The following is a 19,376-nucleotide window of genomic DNA, read 5'->3' on the forward strand; positions in this document are numbered from 1 at the left end:
GTGTGTTAGGGGTCATTGTCCTGCTGCAAGGTGAAAGGCTATCAAATGAATCGCAAGGCATTTGGTTGATATGAGCAGATAAGATGTTTCTGTACACTTCAGAATTCATCCTCCAGCTACTGTCACCAATCAGCAGTGAAGACAAGTGAGCAATTTCCATTGGCTGGCATGCCTTTCTTTCTCCACACTTTCCTCTTTTCTTTTCATCACTTTGGTAAAGGATAATACTCATCTGTCCAAAATTTGCACCAGAACTCAAACTCAAAATGTTGACAGACAACTGCAATACACTCAAAATGCAAATTACACATCTAGAATCAACTCTAAACCTCTAGACCAGTATGTATATACTATAAACGAGGTGTGTAGATCTTATTAACCATTTCACAGGCGTAGAACCCTCACTTTCGACTTCGCCATTTCCACATCCAATGCACTTTCGTTTTTTGGCAAGGAGGCGAGTCTGAAAACCCTGCAACTGACTGGTAGAGATATTCAACCACGTGACCAAAAACGTCATCGTTGGAATGGCAGCCTACAGATTTACAAATTAACACACTGGACTGCAGTTTCAAAAGAGTATCGATAAGAGGAAATCAGTCCAGCAGGTATATCATTAAGTTTTCTGAAACATACGTTAGCTATTACTAAAGTTTTGTCTAGCTGCATGCATAGAAGGGCGCGCCCATGCTTAAACTTTCTACAGCCTGCTAGCTACGACTCCGTGTTTGTTTTCCATAGCTAGTCTAGCTACAATACAGCTTGGTACAGTTGCACGCTCGTAATAGCTAGTGAGCTAGCTGGCTATGTACTGTTATCTCAGTTGAGACGTTTAGTATCATCATCTCGTATTCTGCCAGTATGGCTTTTATAATGTATCCAGCAATGTTGCTGGTATCAGCTGTTCTGTTAGCTGACTAGCTATTCAGATAGCTGACTATTCTCCAGTATGGTGACTTTTCCTGGTTTTGAGGGTAATTGCTGTGAAGCTAGCTAATGATAACAATTGTCTGGTCAGCTAGCTAGCTAGCTAGCTCCTACACCAGTCAATGAATCTTATTCAATAATAGACTACAACTTCTGCATCGCATTGGATTTTGTGTGCAAGTCAATGAATGAAGTGCCAGTGTAACATAGGCTAATCGTCAATCTTACAGAGTAACTGCATTTTTAAATATCCCGTGAGTACTTATTTATTTTTATCTACTTTTTGTTACCCGTAACCGCTGTAAGCATTTCATCCCAATTCAGTAGCTGAAAATAAAAGTTTACAGGCTGTAGTCGCAGGTGTATTACTTCCTTTTTAGTTGTCATTTCGAACGGTAAGTATATATGAACTTGCAACGTTCTATTAAAAACATGAGGACAAAATCGAAGAACTATCTAAATGATCCAGCTACAAGACGCCCTGTGACCCCATGCTGTAGCAGTTTCCTGTAACACGACTCCACATGCAAATAAGATAATATAATAAATTCTGCTTGGTTGTGTTTCAATTTAAGACATGAATAGTTAAGAGAGGGGCCCGGACGTGGAGATAACAGACTGCAACCAGAAAAAAAAAAAGAAAAAAAAAAAAAACATTGGTAAGGGGTCAATATTTAACCGTGGTTTTATCTCTTAAGTCGCTGACTCAGTTTGCAATTAAACCCAAAGGTTAAGGAGCGGGCCATATAATAATACCTTGAACTCCACACTAGCTTCACCATCAGCTCCACATTTCTCGACGGATGTATTGTTACCCCCGATTTTAGCATGAAGCCAGGTAGGTTATCCTGCAGGTTACTTGTCTTGGTGTATTTAAATGTTTAAAGTTTACACGAGAATATAGTACGCCAATATTATATATATAAATGATTGTTTGGATCATTGTTCAGATGACAGCTGTTTAACCTACGTCGTGTTTACTGTATATTCTGAAATTGCAATCTAGTTCTGTTTATTGACGTACTAACAATGCTGAACATTGAGGTACAATTTACAGTAGGCCTATGCCTATTTTTTTTTTTTTTTTGCTTTAAAGGCTAGCGGATAGATGGTATGTCTTTGTATGATGCGATCTGGAAAAAAAAAATCTGTTTTGAGACTATTCTTATATAATATATGACATCCAAAGAGTATATTACTATTGTTGTTTTGTACTAGGTTAGTACAATCTCCATAAAATTAATTCAATGATACACATCTAGAGCCATATTATTCAAGTGAGTGGCTTTTAACAGTACTGAGTTTCAGAAGTGGTTGCTTGTTTGTTGCACTGAATCTTATCAAAAACATCAACAATTATGATAAAATACATAATCCGTGGAGTCTTTCTGCACGGATCTTTTTCAACACTTGCTCTGAGATATGTCATTGGCTTTATTTATTTATGTATTTATGTATTTATTTATTTATTATTATTATTATTATTATTATTATTATTATTATTAGTATTATTCACTCATTTATTTATTTGGTGCCACGTTGTACCTACAGTCCTAGTCCCAATTACATTTACACATACATTTTTGACATTTAGCAGATCCTCTTATCCAGACTGACTTGCGCAACTTACATTCTTTTATTTTTTATATTCAATTACTTGGACTTGGTGTAAATGAAAGTATTGTGTCTTCACAGCTAACGCCATGTCTCCAAAGATAACCGTCGAGCTGCTGAGGCAGCTGCGACAGGCCATGAGGAACAGCAAATACATCACCGAGCCCATACAGGCGTATATAGTGCCATCGGGGGATGCGCACCAGGTAACTTGAAGGGCATTTTCGACCAGACTTTTTAATGCCTCAGTGGTTCTGTTTTAGAGCTCTTTTCCTAATGGGCATGACCTCTACCCACACCATACATACACACACAGAGATATATATATATATATATATATATATATATATATATATATGTATGTATGATAAAGACATTTTATCTTGATTCTGCTCTGTACTTCACAATTTTAGATTTGCAATCAAACAGTTCACATGTGGTTAAAGTGCACATTCTCTGCTTTTATTTAAGTGTATGTTTATTCACTTTGGTTTCACCATGTAGAAATTACAGAACCTTTTATACATAGATCCCCTATTGCGAAGCACCGTAATATTTGGGACATATTAATGTTATGTAATGAAAAGTAGTCCTGTTTTGTATTTTGTCGCATATCCTTTGTATGCAATGACTGTTTGAAATCTGTAAATCATAGACATCACCTGGTGCTGAGTATCTTTTCTGGTGATGCTCTGCCAGGACTGTACTGCAGCCATCATCAGCTCTTGGTTGTTCTCAGGGGATTAAGTATTCTCTTCAGCATATGGAACGTACGTTCAATGGGATTCAGATCAGGCGAATGACTTGGCCAGTCAAAAAAACCTTTGTTGCTTCAGCAGAATGTTTTGGATCATTGTCTTGCTGTAGGATGAATTGTCATCCAATGAGTTTTCCTGCCATTTTCTTAAACTTAAGCTGACAAGATGCTTCTGTACACATCGGAGTTAATTCTGCTGCTGCTATCAGCAGTTACATAATCACTGAAGTGAACCAGTACCTGTAGCAGCCATACATGCCCGAATCATAACACCCCCCAGCAACATGTTTCAAAGATAAGGGGGAGGGGGTGCTTTTTCTTTTGGTCTCCACACTTTGCTTCTGCCATTACTCTGAATCTTGATCTCATTTGTCTGCAAGAACTTTTTCCAGAACTCTGTAGGCCCTTTTAGTTAGCTACTTCTTAACATATTGTAACCCGGGCATCCTATTTTTGCGGCTAACTAGTGGTTTTCATTTTGCAGTGTAACCTCTGTAGTTCTGTTTGTGAAGTTTTCTGTGGACGGTGGTTACTGACACATACAGGACTGTTTCCTGAAGAGTGTTTCTAGGCTGTCGGACAGGTGTTTGCTTTATTGTGTTGAGAATCATCAACTGTAGAGTTCTTCCTTAGCCGACCAGGCCCTTTGCAATTACTGGGCTAAGCAGTGCTCTCTTTGTCATTAATGGTATTCCATGCAGATGATTTTGGTAAGCCTAATGTTTGTACTGTTCCTGACAGTTTTTTCTCAGCCTCATTTGTAATTTCCTGTGACAAATATGCTATAATAGAGGGAAGAGAGGCAAATACATTTTCACAGCTCTGCACCTGCACTAAGGAAGCAATTGAACACTCCTGACTGATCAGAAACACCTGTGAAGCCATTTGTCCCAAACTTATGTTGCCCTGAAGTGTGGGGACTATGTATAAAACGTTTTGTGATTTCTAGGCCTAGCCTACATGGTGAAATCAAAATTTATAAAAAAATATCCTTAAATATAGGCTGTGTATATGCACTACCATTCTTGCTGTACAGCCCTGCTCCCATCATTTGTTGATGCAACACTAGAATAGCAAGAACATGCTGTAATGCTTTCTGCAAAGGCAGCTTTTTGACCCATGGACATCCTCTGCAGACAAAGCCAGAGCACAGGAACTGTTTTTATTGCTTATGGAGTGTTGCACATCAGGTTTAGTCCGTGAACTTACTGTATCAAGAAACACTTTCCCTGAAGTGTTTAGAAAACCTGTACCATTGGCTTATTTGAATCTCTACCTTTGATCGTACTTGTGATTGCTGGATAAGCACCTGTTTTTATAATTGTATTATAAATGTAGATCATTAAGTTGTGAGAGCAGAGTTGTTGGCCAAGAAGCATAATAAAACTTCAGAACTTTGATTTCAAGCTGCATTTAGTCATTAGCTAACTTGCCACAACCATACATTGCATTATGTTTGTATTTGCTAATAAATAGTATAAATGTCAGCCAGTATGTGTCAAGTATTAAGCCGAGCCATGATTAAAAAAACAAATCTATATGTATGGGTGTATGTTTAATGTGAAATGTGATCCCAATTCTCAGGGAGGAAAACTTTGTGAAGTGCTGGTGAGAAATGGCAGACAAATTAGTGATGCATGTAATTTCAATTTAAAAAATAAAATAAAAAACCATGCAATGTCAAATTGACCTTATATTTTAGTTATTAAACACCAGGACTAGAAGATTAGATGGTCTATTGTCTTATTAGATGGTGTAGCCTCTTTACAGAAAAGTCTTTTCTTTTTTTCAAATAACTGCTCTTCTATTTTCCATACTCTTTACAAAAATCGCTCTAATAATTTTTATCCCAATCAGTGGATTTTTTTTTTCTTTCAGTTTGAGGTGCTAAGTGCTATGTACAATGCATTTGTGCCGCCAGTGTCTGACCTCTGAGCTAATGAATAGAGCAGTGGGCTGTTATCTGCTTGTGTTTTCTTGGGGAAATGGGGAGAAGCTAATTACAGTGGTGGTCAGGGGGCTGTGTGACCACTTACAATTGATTGCTGATCATTAGAGACCATCTCTCTTCCCCTGTGTTCCTGCTCCTTACGTTTTCCAGAGTGAATACATCGCCCCATGTGACTGCAGACGTGAATTCATCTGTGGGTTCAATGGCTCTGCAGGTATGGCACATTACATTGGAAACATCACAGGGCTTGGGGTGGGACAAGTGTGTTAGCCATTTATATTTGTATGGTCATAGGTCTGCTGTGTATCCACCTAAATGCATTTAGAAATTCTTAGGGGAAACCCACTGTCTTCCAGAAAGCCTAAAATTAGCGTTAATTAGGGGCTGTGCATCAAAGATACATCGGCACCCGTTTTAATTGTTTGAATTTTTCGCTATTGTAGTTTCTGCCTTGGGAGTCTATGGCAGCCACCAACGTCAGTTTCTGCCATATTGGATTTTCTGCCATATTACATTTTTTGTAAACTCATTTTAAAGATCTCCTAGATCGTTAAATGGATCATTTGGATCACATTTGCCATCTGTCATCTTGAGTACTTTGACCAAAATTTATTGAAGTACAGTTGCTGGGTCAAATGATATGGCTGCTGTTAACAAACTAATTTAATGGCAAAGGTGCCGAACAGAAAGTAAGCAATATCTCTCTTGTTGTATAATGCCAAATCTGGTACCCTTTATCAGGGGCCTAATGTGTATGCCTAATGCATACACACCAAGTTGCATGAAATTTGACAACTTGGCAGCGATTACCCTGCAATAAAAGCAGATATTTCAACCAAACTTTTTGTGGACTATTGCAGTAAAGAATCCTAACTGGGCAATAATATTCCCTTGGTGTCAGACATTTTAGTTTTTAGTTGTTGGATTTAGTCAAAAACCCATTTAGGCATCTCCTCTTAAAGGTATCCCCCAATTTTTGGGATTATGTTTTCAGGCCATTGTATTTGAGGGTTGTTAAAATATTTTACTCGGTTTAACAATATGGCTGCAATATACCACCAGATTTGGCAGTGAAGGTGCCATAAAGAATAAGTGGTCATATCTCTGCAACTTTTTTTGCCTGTTGGCACCAAACATGGTTTACATGTGTAGCATGGTGTCTAGGGGGCACTGAAATTAAAGAAGATATTTCAACCAAATGGCATTAAAGGGTCCGAAGTGACTAGTGCTTGGCCCATTCATTGCTGCTTGCAGCTATATTTTCAATTTATAATTATGAGCTTGACTGTAGAAAAGTGTTGAGAGATCAGTGTTAGTATTTAATCCGATAATGAAGGAGGTGCTGTCCTCTGTGTTAAGAAGGAGGGTGACGGGAAAATAAGAGCAGCCAAAACATGTAGGCTGTGGGCGGGAAGCTGTCCTGCTAATTCTGTACTGCAGTTGGAAACTGACACTTGAGGAGGCGGGGGGAAAAGCATTCAGTGCACCTGCAAATGGGGTCAGCATGTGGTTTGAAATGAACACAGCCGCGCAGGGATGTCAAAGAAAAAGTCAAATTGGGTTTCAAATTTTAACAAATTCTATGGAAACAGTAGATGCACATTTCAAAGAGAACTTGGTTAGATCTATAAAGAAAATAAAACCTGGGAGAAAGTCTCAGCTTGCATGTACTGTAAGGTGTCTGTCTGTTTGTGTGTGTGTGTGTGTGTGTGTCTGCTTTGTGAGTGTGGCTTGTCTGAAAAGCTATCCCTGTGGTGAAGGTTCAGTTAAACATCTGATATGTTTTTCGAGATAATAACAAAGTTCACCTTTTGGGAATGGCAGGTATGTTTATTATGTATTTAACAGGTAGTACTCTGCCAGTAACTGCTTGATACAGGCATTTACTCTTTTTGCCAATAAAATCGATAAAAAAAATCCATAAAATAAGTGTGCTAAAATAATTAATTACCCGACATATTCTTCATGGTAATGGGTTATACATGTATTATTATTAATAAATACAGTCATACTGACATAGTGACATGATGGTCTTATTATATATTAGTCTATGTATTCTCTTTCTGGTGGAAAACCCATACATGACCATTTTAGGTAATGTTTGTTTGTTTTTGTTGACATTTAAAGTTATCTAGCTCTATGCATTGTACATGCCTTGGAGTAATTAAGCTAGTTCAGGACAGCCTGTGACTAAAGTTGTGTTATTTTTAAATGGAGGTGGGGGAGGGGAATGTTTTACTGGTACTGTGAATTCCATTTGAGGTGTGTGATATGAGACAGTGTTTGAAAGAGAAAGCCTGTGTCTGAGTGATCTACAGTGCATTATGTTATGTTTGCAGGCACAGCTATAGTAACTGAGCAGCATGCCGCAATGTGGACAGATGGGCGCTACTTCTTACAGGCAAGCCAGCAAATGGACAATAACTGGACTCTCATGAAGATGGGTAAAAATGGGCACTCAAGTTGCGGCTTTTAATTGCTCATTGGGATAGTCCACTTTTAGGATTTTTTGATATTATTTCAGTATTAGTGTGTTTCTACTGGCCCTGTGGTGAATGCAACCTGAGATTGCTGTGTTCATGGAAAGATGTAGCCACACAATTTAACTGTAAGTTCTGATTATAACTGTGGATAGATGTTATAAAATGACATTCAGCTCTGGAGACATAACATTGTTGTTCAGGCTGCTTTGGAGATAGTTGAAGTGTATTTTTCTTTGGACCACTAACCTATCAAATGCCCTGTGCCTGTCACTGTAAAGCTGACAGGTTCTTGGAAACTCCTCTGAGTCGAATATCTTTCATCACACATGAGAACTGTCTGGGCCAATTGAAAAGTTACACTGAAAGTGAAACAATATCAAAAACCCACATAAGTGAAGTATCCCAATAACTGCAGTTTTTGTGCAGAGTTTACCATCTACCTTGTAAGTAGTGCATTTAAGGAAAAGCCGAGTTTCCTCTGATAACTGTGCTACGGAACAGGGTATTTAAGTAACAGGGAAAATGGCCCCTTCCTGTAACTCTTCTTGTAAAGCACTGGGTTTCAATGTAACGATGCACCCCATTGTCTGGTATTGAATCCTGTCCATCACGGTGCTGGCTGGCTGTCGGCCAAGCAGAGTGGCACATAATTGGCCGATGTGTGACCTGGGAGGGAGTCTGAGATGGCATTTCCTGTAATTTTGAGAGGGGGATGGCAACTGTCTGCTTACATCAGCTGCATAACTCAGCTGGTTGTCTGCATAATGAAAATAAGCAGGCGGCTGGTGGCATAAGCTTAGGAAGAGAGCAGGGGCCTGACTACACTCCTTAATTGACAAATGATGTTTCTGTAATGGGAAGGTCCCAAGAGTACAATCGAACATAAAAATTGATGATCAAAATTGGTCACAGAAATAAGTGATTAGTAATGCAAAAAATATCTTTTACTTCTGCTGATTTCACTCAAGGACAAGGATGAAAGATTAAAGATGCTTAGAAGTAAAACTGCTTGGAGAATTCTGCATATGGCTTACTTTGTTAAATGTACTTTACATGTTTTTAAAGGTCTCTTTATAATGTGCGTATTTGAGGTTTTTTCCGAACAGTCTCCATATTTATAATCTGCTGGCAGGCTTGAAAGAGACACCGACTCAAGAGGATTGGTTGATCAGTGTTCTGCCAGAGAATTCTAAAGTGGGCGTGGATCCCTGGATAATTGCCGCAGGTCAGTTTTAGGGTGGTGAAAGTGCCCAGTTCTGTTAATATGTGCTTTAGAGGGTCTTCACTTCTTTTTAAGATCCCTTACTAACAGAATGACTGATTTCAGATCAGTGGAAAAACATGTCCAAGGCATTGACCAGTGCTGGACATTCACTGGTTGCTGTCCAGGAAAACCTAATTGACGCCATTTGGCAGGACCGCCCACCCAGACCCAGCACAAAACTGATAACTTTGGGTTTGAAATACACTGGTGAGTTAATAATAATAATAATAATAATAATAATAATAATAATATTTGCACATCAGGAATGGCTTAAATTAATTTAAAAATGGGTAAAAAAAGGGGGATAAAACTGCATTTTGCAGCAGTGTGATGGAATGTCTACTTTTCCTTTTCGGAATCATGTTGCTTTTATTTTCATGATGTTTTCATTGTTTGTACACCATCTGGTCCTGGAACAGTATAGGCTTTGGAGGGATGAAAGTGGCAGGGGGGTCATTGACTGTATTTTAGGGCTTCTGACCCAAAGACAGACTGCAGTCCAGTGTTCTGCAGCCTCTTGATAATCATTTGGATAATTTACCAATGCTAAGATTTAGGCCTCTGGGCTTTCTCTCGTTTTAGGCATGACTTGGCCGGAGAAGATCACAACGTTGAGGACAAAGATGTCCGAGAGAAAAATCACCTGGTTTGTCATCACAGCGCTTGATGAAATTGCGTGTACGTATTTCTTTCGTTTTTTATTTTAGTATTCTAAGGTGCTTGATCAAGTAGGAGGAACTATGAGCCTTCAGCTGAGAGGAACATTAAGTAGGCCAGTTAAAGAAGTGTTCACCCAGCAATAGTGGTCTTTTGACACAACAGAAAATGTGTGAATATCTATTGTAAATTAACATAGAGAACATAAGTGTTCCATCTCTTACTCTTGACCTTTGTGCCTGTCTGTCAGCATTTTTTTAGTTTAAATTGGATATGGCACTTGTCTTCTAAACTGGCACATGTGTGGAAGTCGATCACGATCTGTTTTGCCTCTCTGCTGTAGGAGGTGCTTAAAAAGCCTGTGTAAGTGGTGCTTTAGACCATGCTAATGAGCTGAAGCAGATTTCCTGGCACAAGTTACTGCTTTATTTTAATTAGATTGCCTTTGATTGCTGTGGTTGACAATTAGTATCTAGAAAAGATGAGATCCACCCTGTGTGTGTGTGTGTGTGTGTTTGCGTGTTTTTTTTTTTGTTTGTTTAGTTTTGTAGGGGGGACACAAAATTATAACTTGCTGTTCTCTCAGAATTGTTATTTGGGCTTCTCTGTTTAGGGCTCTTCAACCTGCGAGGTTCAGACATCGAGTACAACCCTGTGTTCTTTGCCTACGCCATTGTTGGAATGAACACAATCAGGTGAGAGGTTTGGGTTAAAAGTTCAGTCCGCCATTTTGGACCTATTCAAACAGAAATGGCAACATTACATCCAGTAGGCTGAAGTCTTCACTAATTATCCAGCTGTATAAATGGATAATATGTCATTTGTTAGTTATATTTGCTACACTGGGTAAGTGAACCAACTTAAAATAATTAAAACCATTTTTTTTACAGTATATTTAGGGATTAGAATTATAAACGTTGCCTTTGCTCGATAGCAGTAAATGATCATATGGGCAAAGACTGTCGGTAATCTTACATTTCCTCAGTCGTGATGTTAGCCTCATGCTAGCCCCAAAAGGGACTGTGTTTGAGACGGTTTTCCAAGTTTGAACAGAGCAGAGAGATCTGAGCAATTGCACCGCCTAGGCTCTTCATTGACGTGAAGCGCATGGCAGACCCCGCGGTACGGGAGCACCTGCAGTTGGACGCGCCCAGCGCGGTCGAGATGACCGTCCAGACCGCTCCTTACGAGTCGGTTTACACCGAGCTCCAGGCCATCTGCGCCGCACTGGGACCCAAGGAAAAAGTGTGGATCAGCGACAAGGCCAGCTACGCACTCACCGAGGTCATCCCAAAGGTTAGGGCTCCAGGGGGGGACCTCCCCTTTTGTGGAATTAACCAATGTCCGGGAAGCATGCCGCGTATTACACAAACAAACCTCACAAGGGAATGCACTGGCCTCATTTGAACCATTTTATTTTGCGAGGTTTGGCAAGGCGCTGAAGCCAGGCGACGTCTCACGAGGGTTCTTCTTGTTGTTTTGTGCATTATGGCTGTTTTTGTTTCCTCTGCAATCCGTGGACAGCAAAACTGACAAATTGCACTGTCACATTTTGGGTTTGAGACCGAAATCCAATACCACTATAGCACCAGTTCCCATACGACCAGTACCTACAGGACCAAATCGCAACAAAGTGCAACTTTGGTGCTAATTTAAAATTGAATGCCTGAGCTGTCAATTGAAATGTCCAGTTTTCCACGAACCTCTGGTGCTCCGAAATGGAAGTACAGGCAACAGAAGCATTGCTCGTCCAGGCCCCTGCTGCATGCTTCTACTAGCTAACGTTACACTCGCTCAGGCACTGACAGCAGGTTCTGATAGCAAGCTAGCTAATGTTAAACTTGGTTGAAATGCCAAAAGAGAAAAGGTATAATAATAGTTATTTATATTTGTTTATATGTATAATTTAAACAGTTAACAGTTCTTATCTTAATTTATTTTGCAGTGTGTGACACAGTCTCTAGGCCGTAGTGCAGGTGTCAAACCTAAGCAACACAGCATTACCGACACAGTTGGTAGCCTCCAAGAGAATCTGAATGCTTTTTTACGCAAGAAAATTAGAAAATTTATCTGAGGAAATTTTGGCTACAAGCCAGATCCCTTTCAATCTACTATCACTGTACCATTGAAAGCATCTTAACAGGTTGAATCACTGTTTGTTACAGAGTTTGACTGTGAAAATCATTAAGAAAGTCCTGCTTCCCTATTTAGAGGACATTTGCCTTAAAGCTCGTGGTATCATTGATGACCCCTCCAACCCAGCACACAGACTATATTCTCTCCTGCCTTCAAGCAGGTGGTGCCATAGCATTCGCGCTCAGACCACCTCAGACCTCGGTAAATTACGTATTTGTTTCGGATTCAAATACTTTTCTACACGTTGCTGATCTTGTCTGGTGTATTGGAACCAATGAAATACTCTCAAAAAGTGCAAACCCTGCCTTCTGGTCAACAGAGCACAGAAACGTATTTGAATCCAATGCAAATACGTATTTGAGCCAGGTCTGTATCACTTACTTAAACAGTAGTTTCTTCCCACATGCCATCTGTTTACCAAGTAGCCTGTAGAGCAGTGGTCTCCAACCCTGGTCCTGGAGAGCAACAGGGTCTGCTGGTTTTTGTTTTCACCTTAAAATCAGCACCCGAGACCCAAGACACCAGGTGAGTTGAGTTAACTGTGTAATCAACTGCTCTAATTGATTCATGAAGTGCAGAGTCACTATGAAAACCAGCAGACCCCGTAGCTCTCCAGGACCAGGGTTGGAGACCACTGCTGTAGAACCTTCATCTACTGATGTGCATGTTTACTGATGTGTGGTGCTTATTGTTGCACTTTAATTTATTCCACTGGGTGCATTTTATTACCTCTGTGGTTGCTGTTGCTGTGGTTGTTGTTGTTTTATATTGCTGTTACTGCTGCTGTGTCACTATGTGCTATGAGTGAACTTTGAGATACGATTGGACTAGTTCAGGGCTACCCAATCCGGTTCCTGGAGATCTACTGTCCTGTTGGTTTTCACTCCAACCCTAACAAAACACACCTCATTCAACAGCTAGAGCTTGCAGAGCTGCTAATTAGAAGAATCAGGTATGCCAAATTAAGGTTGAAATGAAAACCTACAGGACGGTAGATCTCCAGGAACAGGGTTGGGCAGCCCTGGACTAGTTTGTGTACAGGCGGAATTGCTCGGAAATAATTATTTCATTGTTTTTTTAATGACAGTGCGATCGAACAGCATGACAAATAAACGACCTCAAGTGCTTTTCATTTCATAAATTCCATTCTTTTGATCGCTTTTTATTTCCTTAATAGTGAGCATTAGATGAAACAAATCGCGTGCCACTGTGCATGTTTTATACAGAGGAGCTCGGGGCTCCTCTTTATAAAAAATATAAGTACACAATGACTGGAAAATGTTAAATTCAGCATTAGAATCCAAAAGCAACCAAGCGCACATGCCATTTCTGTTTTCACTGTGTGAAATTGCATAAATCACTTCATTCAGTCAAGTCATTATCAAGATATGATTAAAAACTGAGGGATAGCTCCTACTCACATATATATATATATATATATATATATATATATATATATTAACAGTACACTCCAGAAGTGCTCATTCTGTGTGAATGAGTTATTAAAATGCAAGCGTGCAGAAGTGCGGCTGATTAAATTAAATTTAGATTTTTGCAAAAACTAAATTCCAGAGTAATCTCGAACTGAAAATAAACTCCTGAGCTACCGTTACATTACATTACAGGCATTTAGCATAACAACATACTCAACTTTTACCTAGCATTTACATTGCATCCACTGCTGCCAAGCTATCAAGCTCACACTTTTCTGTATGCTTCATAGTATATTAAAATAGCCAGTTTGGCACAAAGTACAGTACTTTTGTATAAAAACTTTGATGGAAGGTGTATGTTCTGGGATGCGAATCTGATCTATTAAACTGAATGGTTTTTCTGTTTTTCAGGCGCACAGATCTCCAATACCGTACACCCCTCTGTGCCTGGCCAAAGCCGTCAAGAACACCACTGAGATACAGGGAATGAAGACAGCTCACGTGAGTCTTAGTCTGTCAGAGGAGGAGAATAAAACAACGTAAAGTACGTTCTACTTTTTTCATTTGAAATGAATTAACAATGGTTTTTTTGTGTTCCATAACAGATCAAAGATGCCGTTGCGCTCTGCGAGCTGTTTGCGTGGCTGGAAAAAGAGGTATTCGGAACAGAATTCAAACGGCAAAAATATTTTAGTTACCACTGCCAGGGCTCTGCTCCTAAAAATTGATGTGTGCTAACTTGAAAAATGATCTAGAATCACATCTACTAATTGGGATGTATTCGTGTTCTCCTAAGATGCTCAATAAAAATGTTAGCATAGAGCCCTGACTGAATTTATGGTTTGCTTTACCGGTTCTGTGTCAACGCTCTTTTTAATTATTTTTTTTTTAACGTGTTCTGAAGTAACTTTGAAGTCTTTACTTTCCATAGATTCCAAAGGGCACCGTGACCGAAATATCTGCTGCAGACAAAGCGGAAGAATTGCGCAGGTGAGGACCGCTCGTGCACCGTGGGAGGAAAAAAGAATGCATGACCCAGTTTGTTTTTTTTCTGATTGATTTGCATTCTTTGTTGATAGGTTAGGACTCCATTGTTCCTCATTGTGACCTTTTTTTTATAATCTGTGGAAGTGGAATGTGCTTGATTGCACGTCTTCATTATTATTATAATGCGGTTTGATCGGGAAGCTTGTGGGCAAGCTTGTTTGCTTCTGGGATCTGTAGAAAAAAAAGAAAAAAGCATGTCGATGTCCTGAACTGAACTGTGCTGCCTCCTAGTTAATTCCTTTGGAAGCACAGTTGACATCGTCTTGTACTGTACTGTGCCAAGGACAAAAGCGATGTAATAGAGACCATGTATATGGTGCAATTTAAGTGTTTCAATGGACATTCCTTTGGGGTAATTCAAGCTACTTTAAGGGTTGTTTTACTCCTGAATTGAATTATCAGTAATAATTTTTTTATGATCTTTTGTTTGTGTTTTAAATAGCCAGCAGAAAGACTTTGTTGGCCTGAGTTTTCCTACAATTTCTAGTGTGGGACCAAATGGAGCCATAATACACTATAAGTAAGTGCCTTGAATTAAAAAAAAAAAAAAAAAAGGTTTTTATAGTTAGATACTATTGTCAGTCTAATGTTGATGCTGTTGAGGCAGGTAAAAAATGTAACTTTGTTACGATGTCATAATGGTGGTTGTCATCAGTTTCAACTACAATTTAGCATGTGAGTGCTGTGCAGTTAGTTATCCTTTTTTATTTCTTTTTTTGCGATAAAAAGCATGCCACCACTGTTGTTTTCCTTTTTTAGACCCCTACCAGAAACCAACAGGACTCTGAGTCTTAATGAAGTCTACCTGATTGACTCTGGAGCCCAGTACACGTACGTTTTGTGTCTCTTGGCGTTCTTAAGGAAAAAAACATGAACTTCTTGTAATACCAGATGTTTGGTGGTAGAATTTCCTGTTGAGCATTTTACTCAAGGGCAAGTTATTTGCTGTCATTCATCTGTCATTTGTAGAGATTCTTAGAAGTGACAAACTTACTATAAATCAGATAAAGTTCCGTTTAATGTCAGCTGAGGTTTCTCATGAAGTTCATTTTTATTTAACCTTTTGTTTACCTAGGGTAGGTTCACTGAGCATGTATGCTCTTTTGCAGGAATGCCCTACTTCACAATCATACACCTTCACACCTGGGAGCTGCCCAGTACAACCACAATCCTCTGTTGTTGGCCACTGAGCAGCTCTACTGGAGGGAGAGAACATTTTTTAGCCAATTAAATTTGGGAATAATTAGGTGGCAAGTTTTTGCAAGAGCCAAAGCTGGGATTTTAGCCAGGACACCAGGGAAACCCCTACTCTTTACGAATAGTGTCATGGGGTCTTTAATGACCACAGTGAGTCAGGACCTCGGTTTAACGTCTCATCCGAAAGACGGGAGTTGTTATGTGCTCATAGCCATAACCAAATATTTTGAAATTACTAAGCTTCATAGGTTCGTTAGGTTTTCAAGAAGGTACTAAATCAATCACACATAATTATGTCACATGTCTGGTGACACCCTCGGGAGGGACAGAAGTACTGGAAATGGAGAGAGGCGGCAATTCCGGTTTTTGCCTGCGTTTTATTTGCGGATAGAGAAATTGAGCATGTTCATTTAGCAGACAAATAAAAATCTTCACTGTTTAACCTCAAGGGATCCTGGCAAAAACAATGAACTAAAATAACACAGTAGAAATAAACTAAATGCAGGAAAAGCTTTTTGGCCTTTCCCACTGTCCAGGTTTTCATTTTGTATCTCCTATAACGTAGTAAACGAAAACGACTAAGGCGAAAATCACCATCATGAAAGCTTTTCAGCTATCAGCTTTCCAGCTCAGTTTCAGTCTCTTTTGCTCTTTCTCTCGCTTTCTCGGTGTGCTGACTCGCCCACTCTGGGGTGAAGCAGACTTTTAAGCAGTGGGCTGATTTGCTAAGGCAACCCAGGTGACCACTCAACCAGTAGGCATGGCTCCCGACTACCTCTGCCTGACCGAGCTCTGCCACAAATAATAATAACAATAATAATTAAAGCCGCAAGCGGCGTTGGGAGGGGTCCAAGCATTGGCACAATTGCGCCCCCTATGCAGTGATTTTTAATCCTCCGATTATGTTCAAATTAACTAACAACTTTTATGTTTGGGGTCAATTTTACCCCAGCAATATACATCTGCAGAAAATAATTGTAACTGAAAGTGTTACCCAAGGTTCTCTCTCAGCTACTTTAGGCCTTTCTACTGACCATCTTAATAGCCCAGTAAATAAAACATGACTCTCCCCATCTTCCCCTCATACATCAAGTATTGATTTTATATGACTATTGCAAAATATGCAAATGACTGTACAATCTCATTCATTGACCTAAAATTGAAAAAAAGTATTTTTTGGTGTTTGCAGGGCTTTATGTTGGTATTAAGTGCTCATTAAAAAATAAAGATAACATTTTTAAAGAAACACACCAGCTTCACTGCTTGGACCCCTAATAAGAAGATGAATATGAAGAATAATATTAATAATAATAATAATTATTATTATTATTATAATAATTATAATAATAATGATTATTATTATTATTATTTTGTCTTTCCTACAATGGAACTGCACCTATTCAGTCTGACATTAAAGTCAAACATTTAAGTGGCGGCTCTTTCTATAACTGACCTTTCATTATTCGCCGTTTCTAGTGATGGGACCACAGACGTGACCCGAACCATGCACTTTGGGACTCCATCAGCTTTTGAAAAGGTATTGCTATTCATTTTCTGCACTTTGCATGCATGTGACAGAGTCACAGAGAATTGAGCTGATGCATACATGGTCCACTGATTTCCCTTGTGTATTTCTAATTGCGAAGTCATCTAGCGTACCTTTGACACAGAAATGAATCTTTTTTTCGCCCCTGTTCTGGCTGCTCCTATGACTGTCTTGCAAGCTCGAAGACTATTAGCCAGAGCAGTTACCCCTGCAACATAAATTGCCCTCTCAACGATTTTCAGCTCATATTTCGTTCATTGTCTACTTGGTTCGCCCCTTATATTTTTGGTCTACTTCCTGCTCACTTTGTGTTGCCAGTATGTCTACTCTGTACCAGCTCATACGCAGTCATTCTAACAACTGTTCATCCTGGTCATCCTATATCTCAGGCCCCTAAATTTGGTGAGAATGGTGATGGAATGATAGAAAAAGGAAAAAGTATAGAAGTGATTGCCTTTATGCCTTTCAGTCATATGTGCCCCCTCTTTATTCTTTAAAGGAATGCTTCACCTATGTTCTGAAGGGACACATAGCCGTGAGTGCAGCCATCTTCCCCAACGGAACCAAAGGTAAACTTGGCGGCGTGATTCAATTTTTTTTTTGTGGCCTTCCACAGTAATTTGCGCACAAAGTAGTCATTGCACCATACCTCAAGCAAATAGCGGCTGAACTGCCTCATAGCACAAGCTACTCTTTTACTCTTTTGACAACTCTTTTACTCATAGTTGAGAGGAGTCCATGGAATTGGTGGGGTAGGGTAGATTCACATCAGGTGGACTTTTTGGCCTGCTCAGGACACTTGCTGGACTCCTTCGCCCGCTCGGCTTTGTGGGAGTCGGGGCTGGATTACCTCCACGGGACGGGGCACGGCGTGGGGTGCTTCCTCAACGTCCACGAGGGGCCCTGCGGCATCAGCTACAAGACATTCGCGGACGAGCCCCTGGAGGCGGGGATGATCGTCAGCGACGGTGAAGCTCTTTTCCCGAAACAGCGTCGTTTCTCACAAACATTTTCCTGTCCGTTCACATTACTCCCATTCAGCTTCTTAACTTAACAGTGTTTAGAATATTAGTGTATATATCGTATCTCGTGGGTTCAAGGCGGTTAGTGACTGTAAATCAAGTCAGATTCCACTTGTCATCTGCTATGTCGTAATGTGAGCTCTGACTCGTATTGAATTTCTCAGAACCTGGGTATTATGAGGATGGATCCTTTGGCATACGGCTTGAGAACGTTGTCCTGGTCGTGCCGGCTAAGCCGAAGGTGAGTTACGGGTCACTGTCTTAAATTCTAATCTGAAAAGCAGGAAATTTCTGATACCTTCTTTTTTTAAAAATTATTTTGTATTACTCTGCAGTACAACTACAGGAACAGAGGCAGCCTGACGTTTGAGCCCATTACGCTTGTCCCTATCCAAGTGAAAATGATGAACACAGACTTACTCACACAGAAGGAGGTAAAATGGCTTTTTAAATGGTATAATCTGTTTTTCTCCTGACATTAAAAAAGGCAGTTTTGTCCACTAATGTCCAGAAATAAGCAGATGATTAAATTAATTGGACTGAATGATCCCGATAACTACTAACTTCAGTTTGCATAAAAATATCTCCCAGTTCAGTGCTCGCAGGTCCTTTTTGGTGTCAAGATCCTTATTGGAAATTATTTACTGAAATTTTATGAAGTCAGTTGTAGTCAATCAATTATAGTTAGTTAGTTAATCTGACTACAGTGTTTGTATACCTTTTAAATTTATTATTAAAAAAAAAACATCTAATTAAATAATTGTCTCATTGTTTGTTTCCCATTGCGTTGGCTATTGTAATTTGACTTGTGTATTTTGACTGTATTTGACAAACGTTCCTATTTTCTGTAGCGTAACTGGGTCAATGAATACCACCAACGGTGCCGGGAAACGATTGGTGCGGAACTGGAGCGGCAGGGCCGCAAGGAGGCCCTCGATTGGCTGATGAGAGAAACCCAGCCGATCGCCTGAGAAAGGCATCGGTCCCTGAACGCCAGATCATTATTTAATCCAGCAGTTTGCAGAAGAGTACGATCAGCAGTGATTATTATTTTTCCTTTTTCTTAACAAAATTCTTAATCTCGCTTTCTTACTCTTGTCTGTTTCCCGCTGTCCTTATTTTATATTAAAAAGACACGCATATGATATTCAATAAAACAGTGTGAAAGTATTTTGTGTTTTCTTTCTAGACTCTAGTGACTTATTGACTCATGTTTTTACTTATTCACAATTTTTTCCCTTATTTAGTAATGTTTACAAGCATTTCCAAAGTACGCAGCAAAAACCCAATCCTGCTCTCTTACATGAGGTGAAACTAGTCAAGTGAACCATCATTCCATTGA

General features: G+C 39.6%; 1 protein-coding gene across 3 annotated transcripts; it reads left to right on the plus strand.

The window, feature by feature from the left end:
• The first annotated feature begins 447 nt into the window (after nucleotides 1-447).
• On the plus strand, nucleotides 448-19,204 carry xpnpep1 (X-prolyl aminopeptidase (aminopeptidase P) 1, soluble). 3 transcript variants are annotated; one of them, XM_064320811.1, is made up of 21 exons: nucleotides 481-608; nucleotides 1,503-1,586; nucleotides 2,623-2,747; nucleotides 5,400-5,463; nucleotides 7,589-7,693; nucleotides 8,865-8,957; nucleotides 9,060-9,203; nucleotides 9,579-9,674; nucleotides 10,267-10,348; nucleotides 10,739-10,949; nucleotides 13,634-13,723; nucleotides 13,828-13,878; nucleotides 14,154-14,212; nucleotides 14,712-14,789; nucleotides 15,029-15,100; nucleotides 16,943-17,003; nucleotides 17,512-17,581; nucleotides 17,807-17,980; nucleotides 18,199-18,275; nucleotides 18,370-18,468; nucleotides 18,886-19,204. In XM_064320811.1, exons 3-21 carry the CDS (start codon nucleotides 2,631-2,633, stop codon nucleotides 19,003-19,005), a joined length of 1,863 nt encoding a protein of 620 aa, XP_064176881.1. In that variant the 5' UTR covers nucleotides 481-608; nucleotides 1,503-1,586; nucleotides 2,623-2,630; the 3' UTR covers nucleotides 19,006-19,204. The 3 variants fall into 3 exon arrangements, with proteins under 3 accessions (XP_064176880.1, XP_064176881.1, XP_064176879.1); XM_064320810.1 differs by lacking the exon at nucleotides 1,503-1,586 and having other exon boundaries at nucleotides 448-608; XM_064320809.1 differs by lacking the exons at nucleotides 481-608; nucleotides 1,503-1,586 and adding an exon at nucleotides 1,657-1,765.
• Nucleotides 19,205-19,376: the final 172 nt, after the last annotated feature.

The sequence above is a fragment of the Anguilla rostrata genome, chromosome 2, assembly GCF_018555375.3.
Source record: "Anguilla rostrata isolate EN2019 chromosome 2, ASM1855537v3, whole genome shotgun sequence".
In the NCBI taxonomy this organism is placed as follows: domain Eukaryota; kingdom Metazoa; phylum Chordata; class Actinopteri; order Anguilliformes; family Anguillidae; genus Anguilla; species Anguilla rostrata.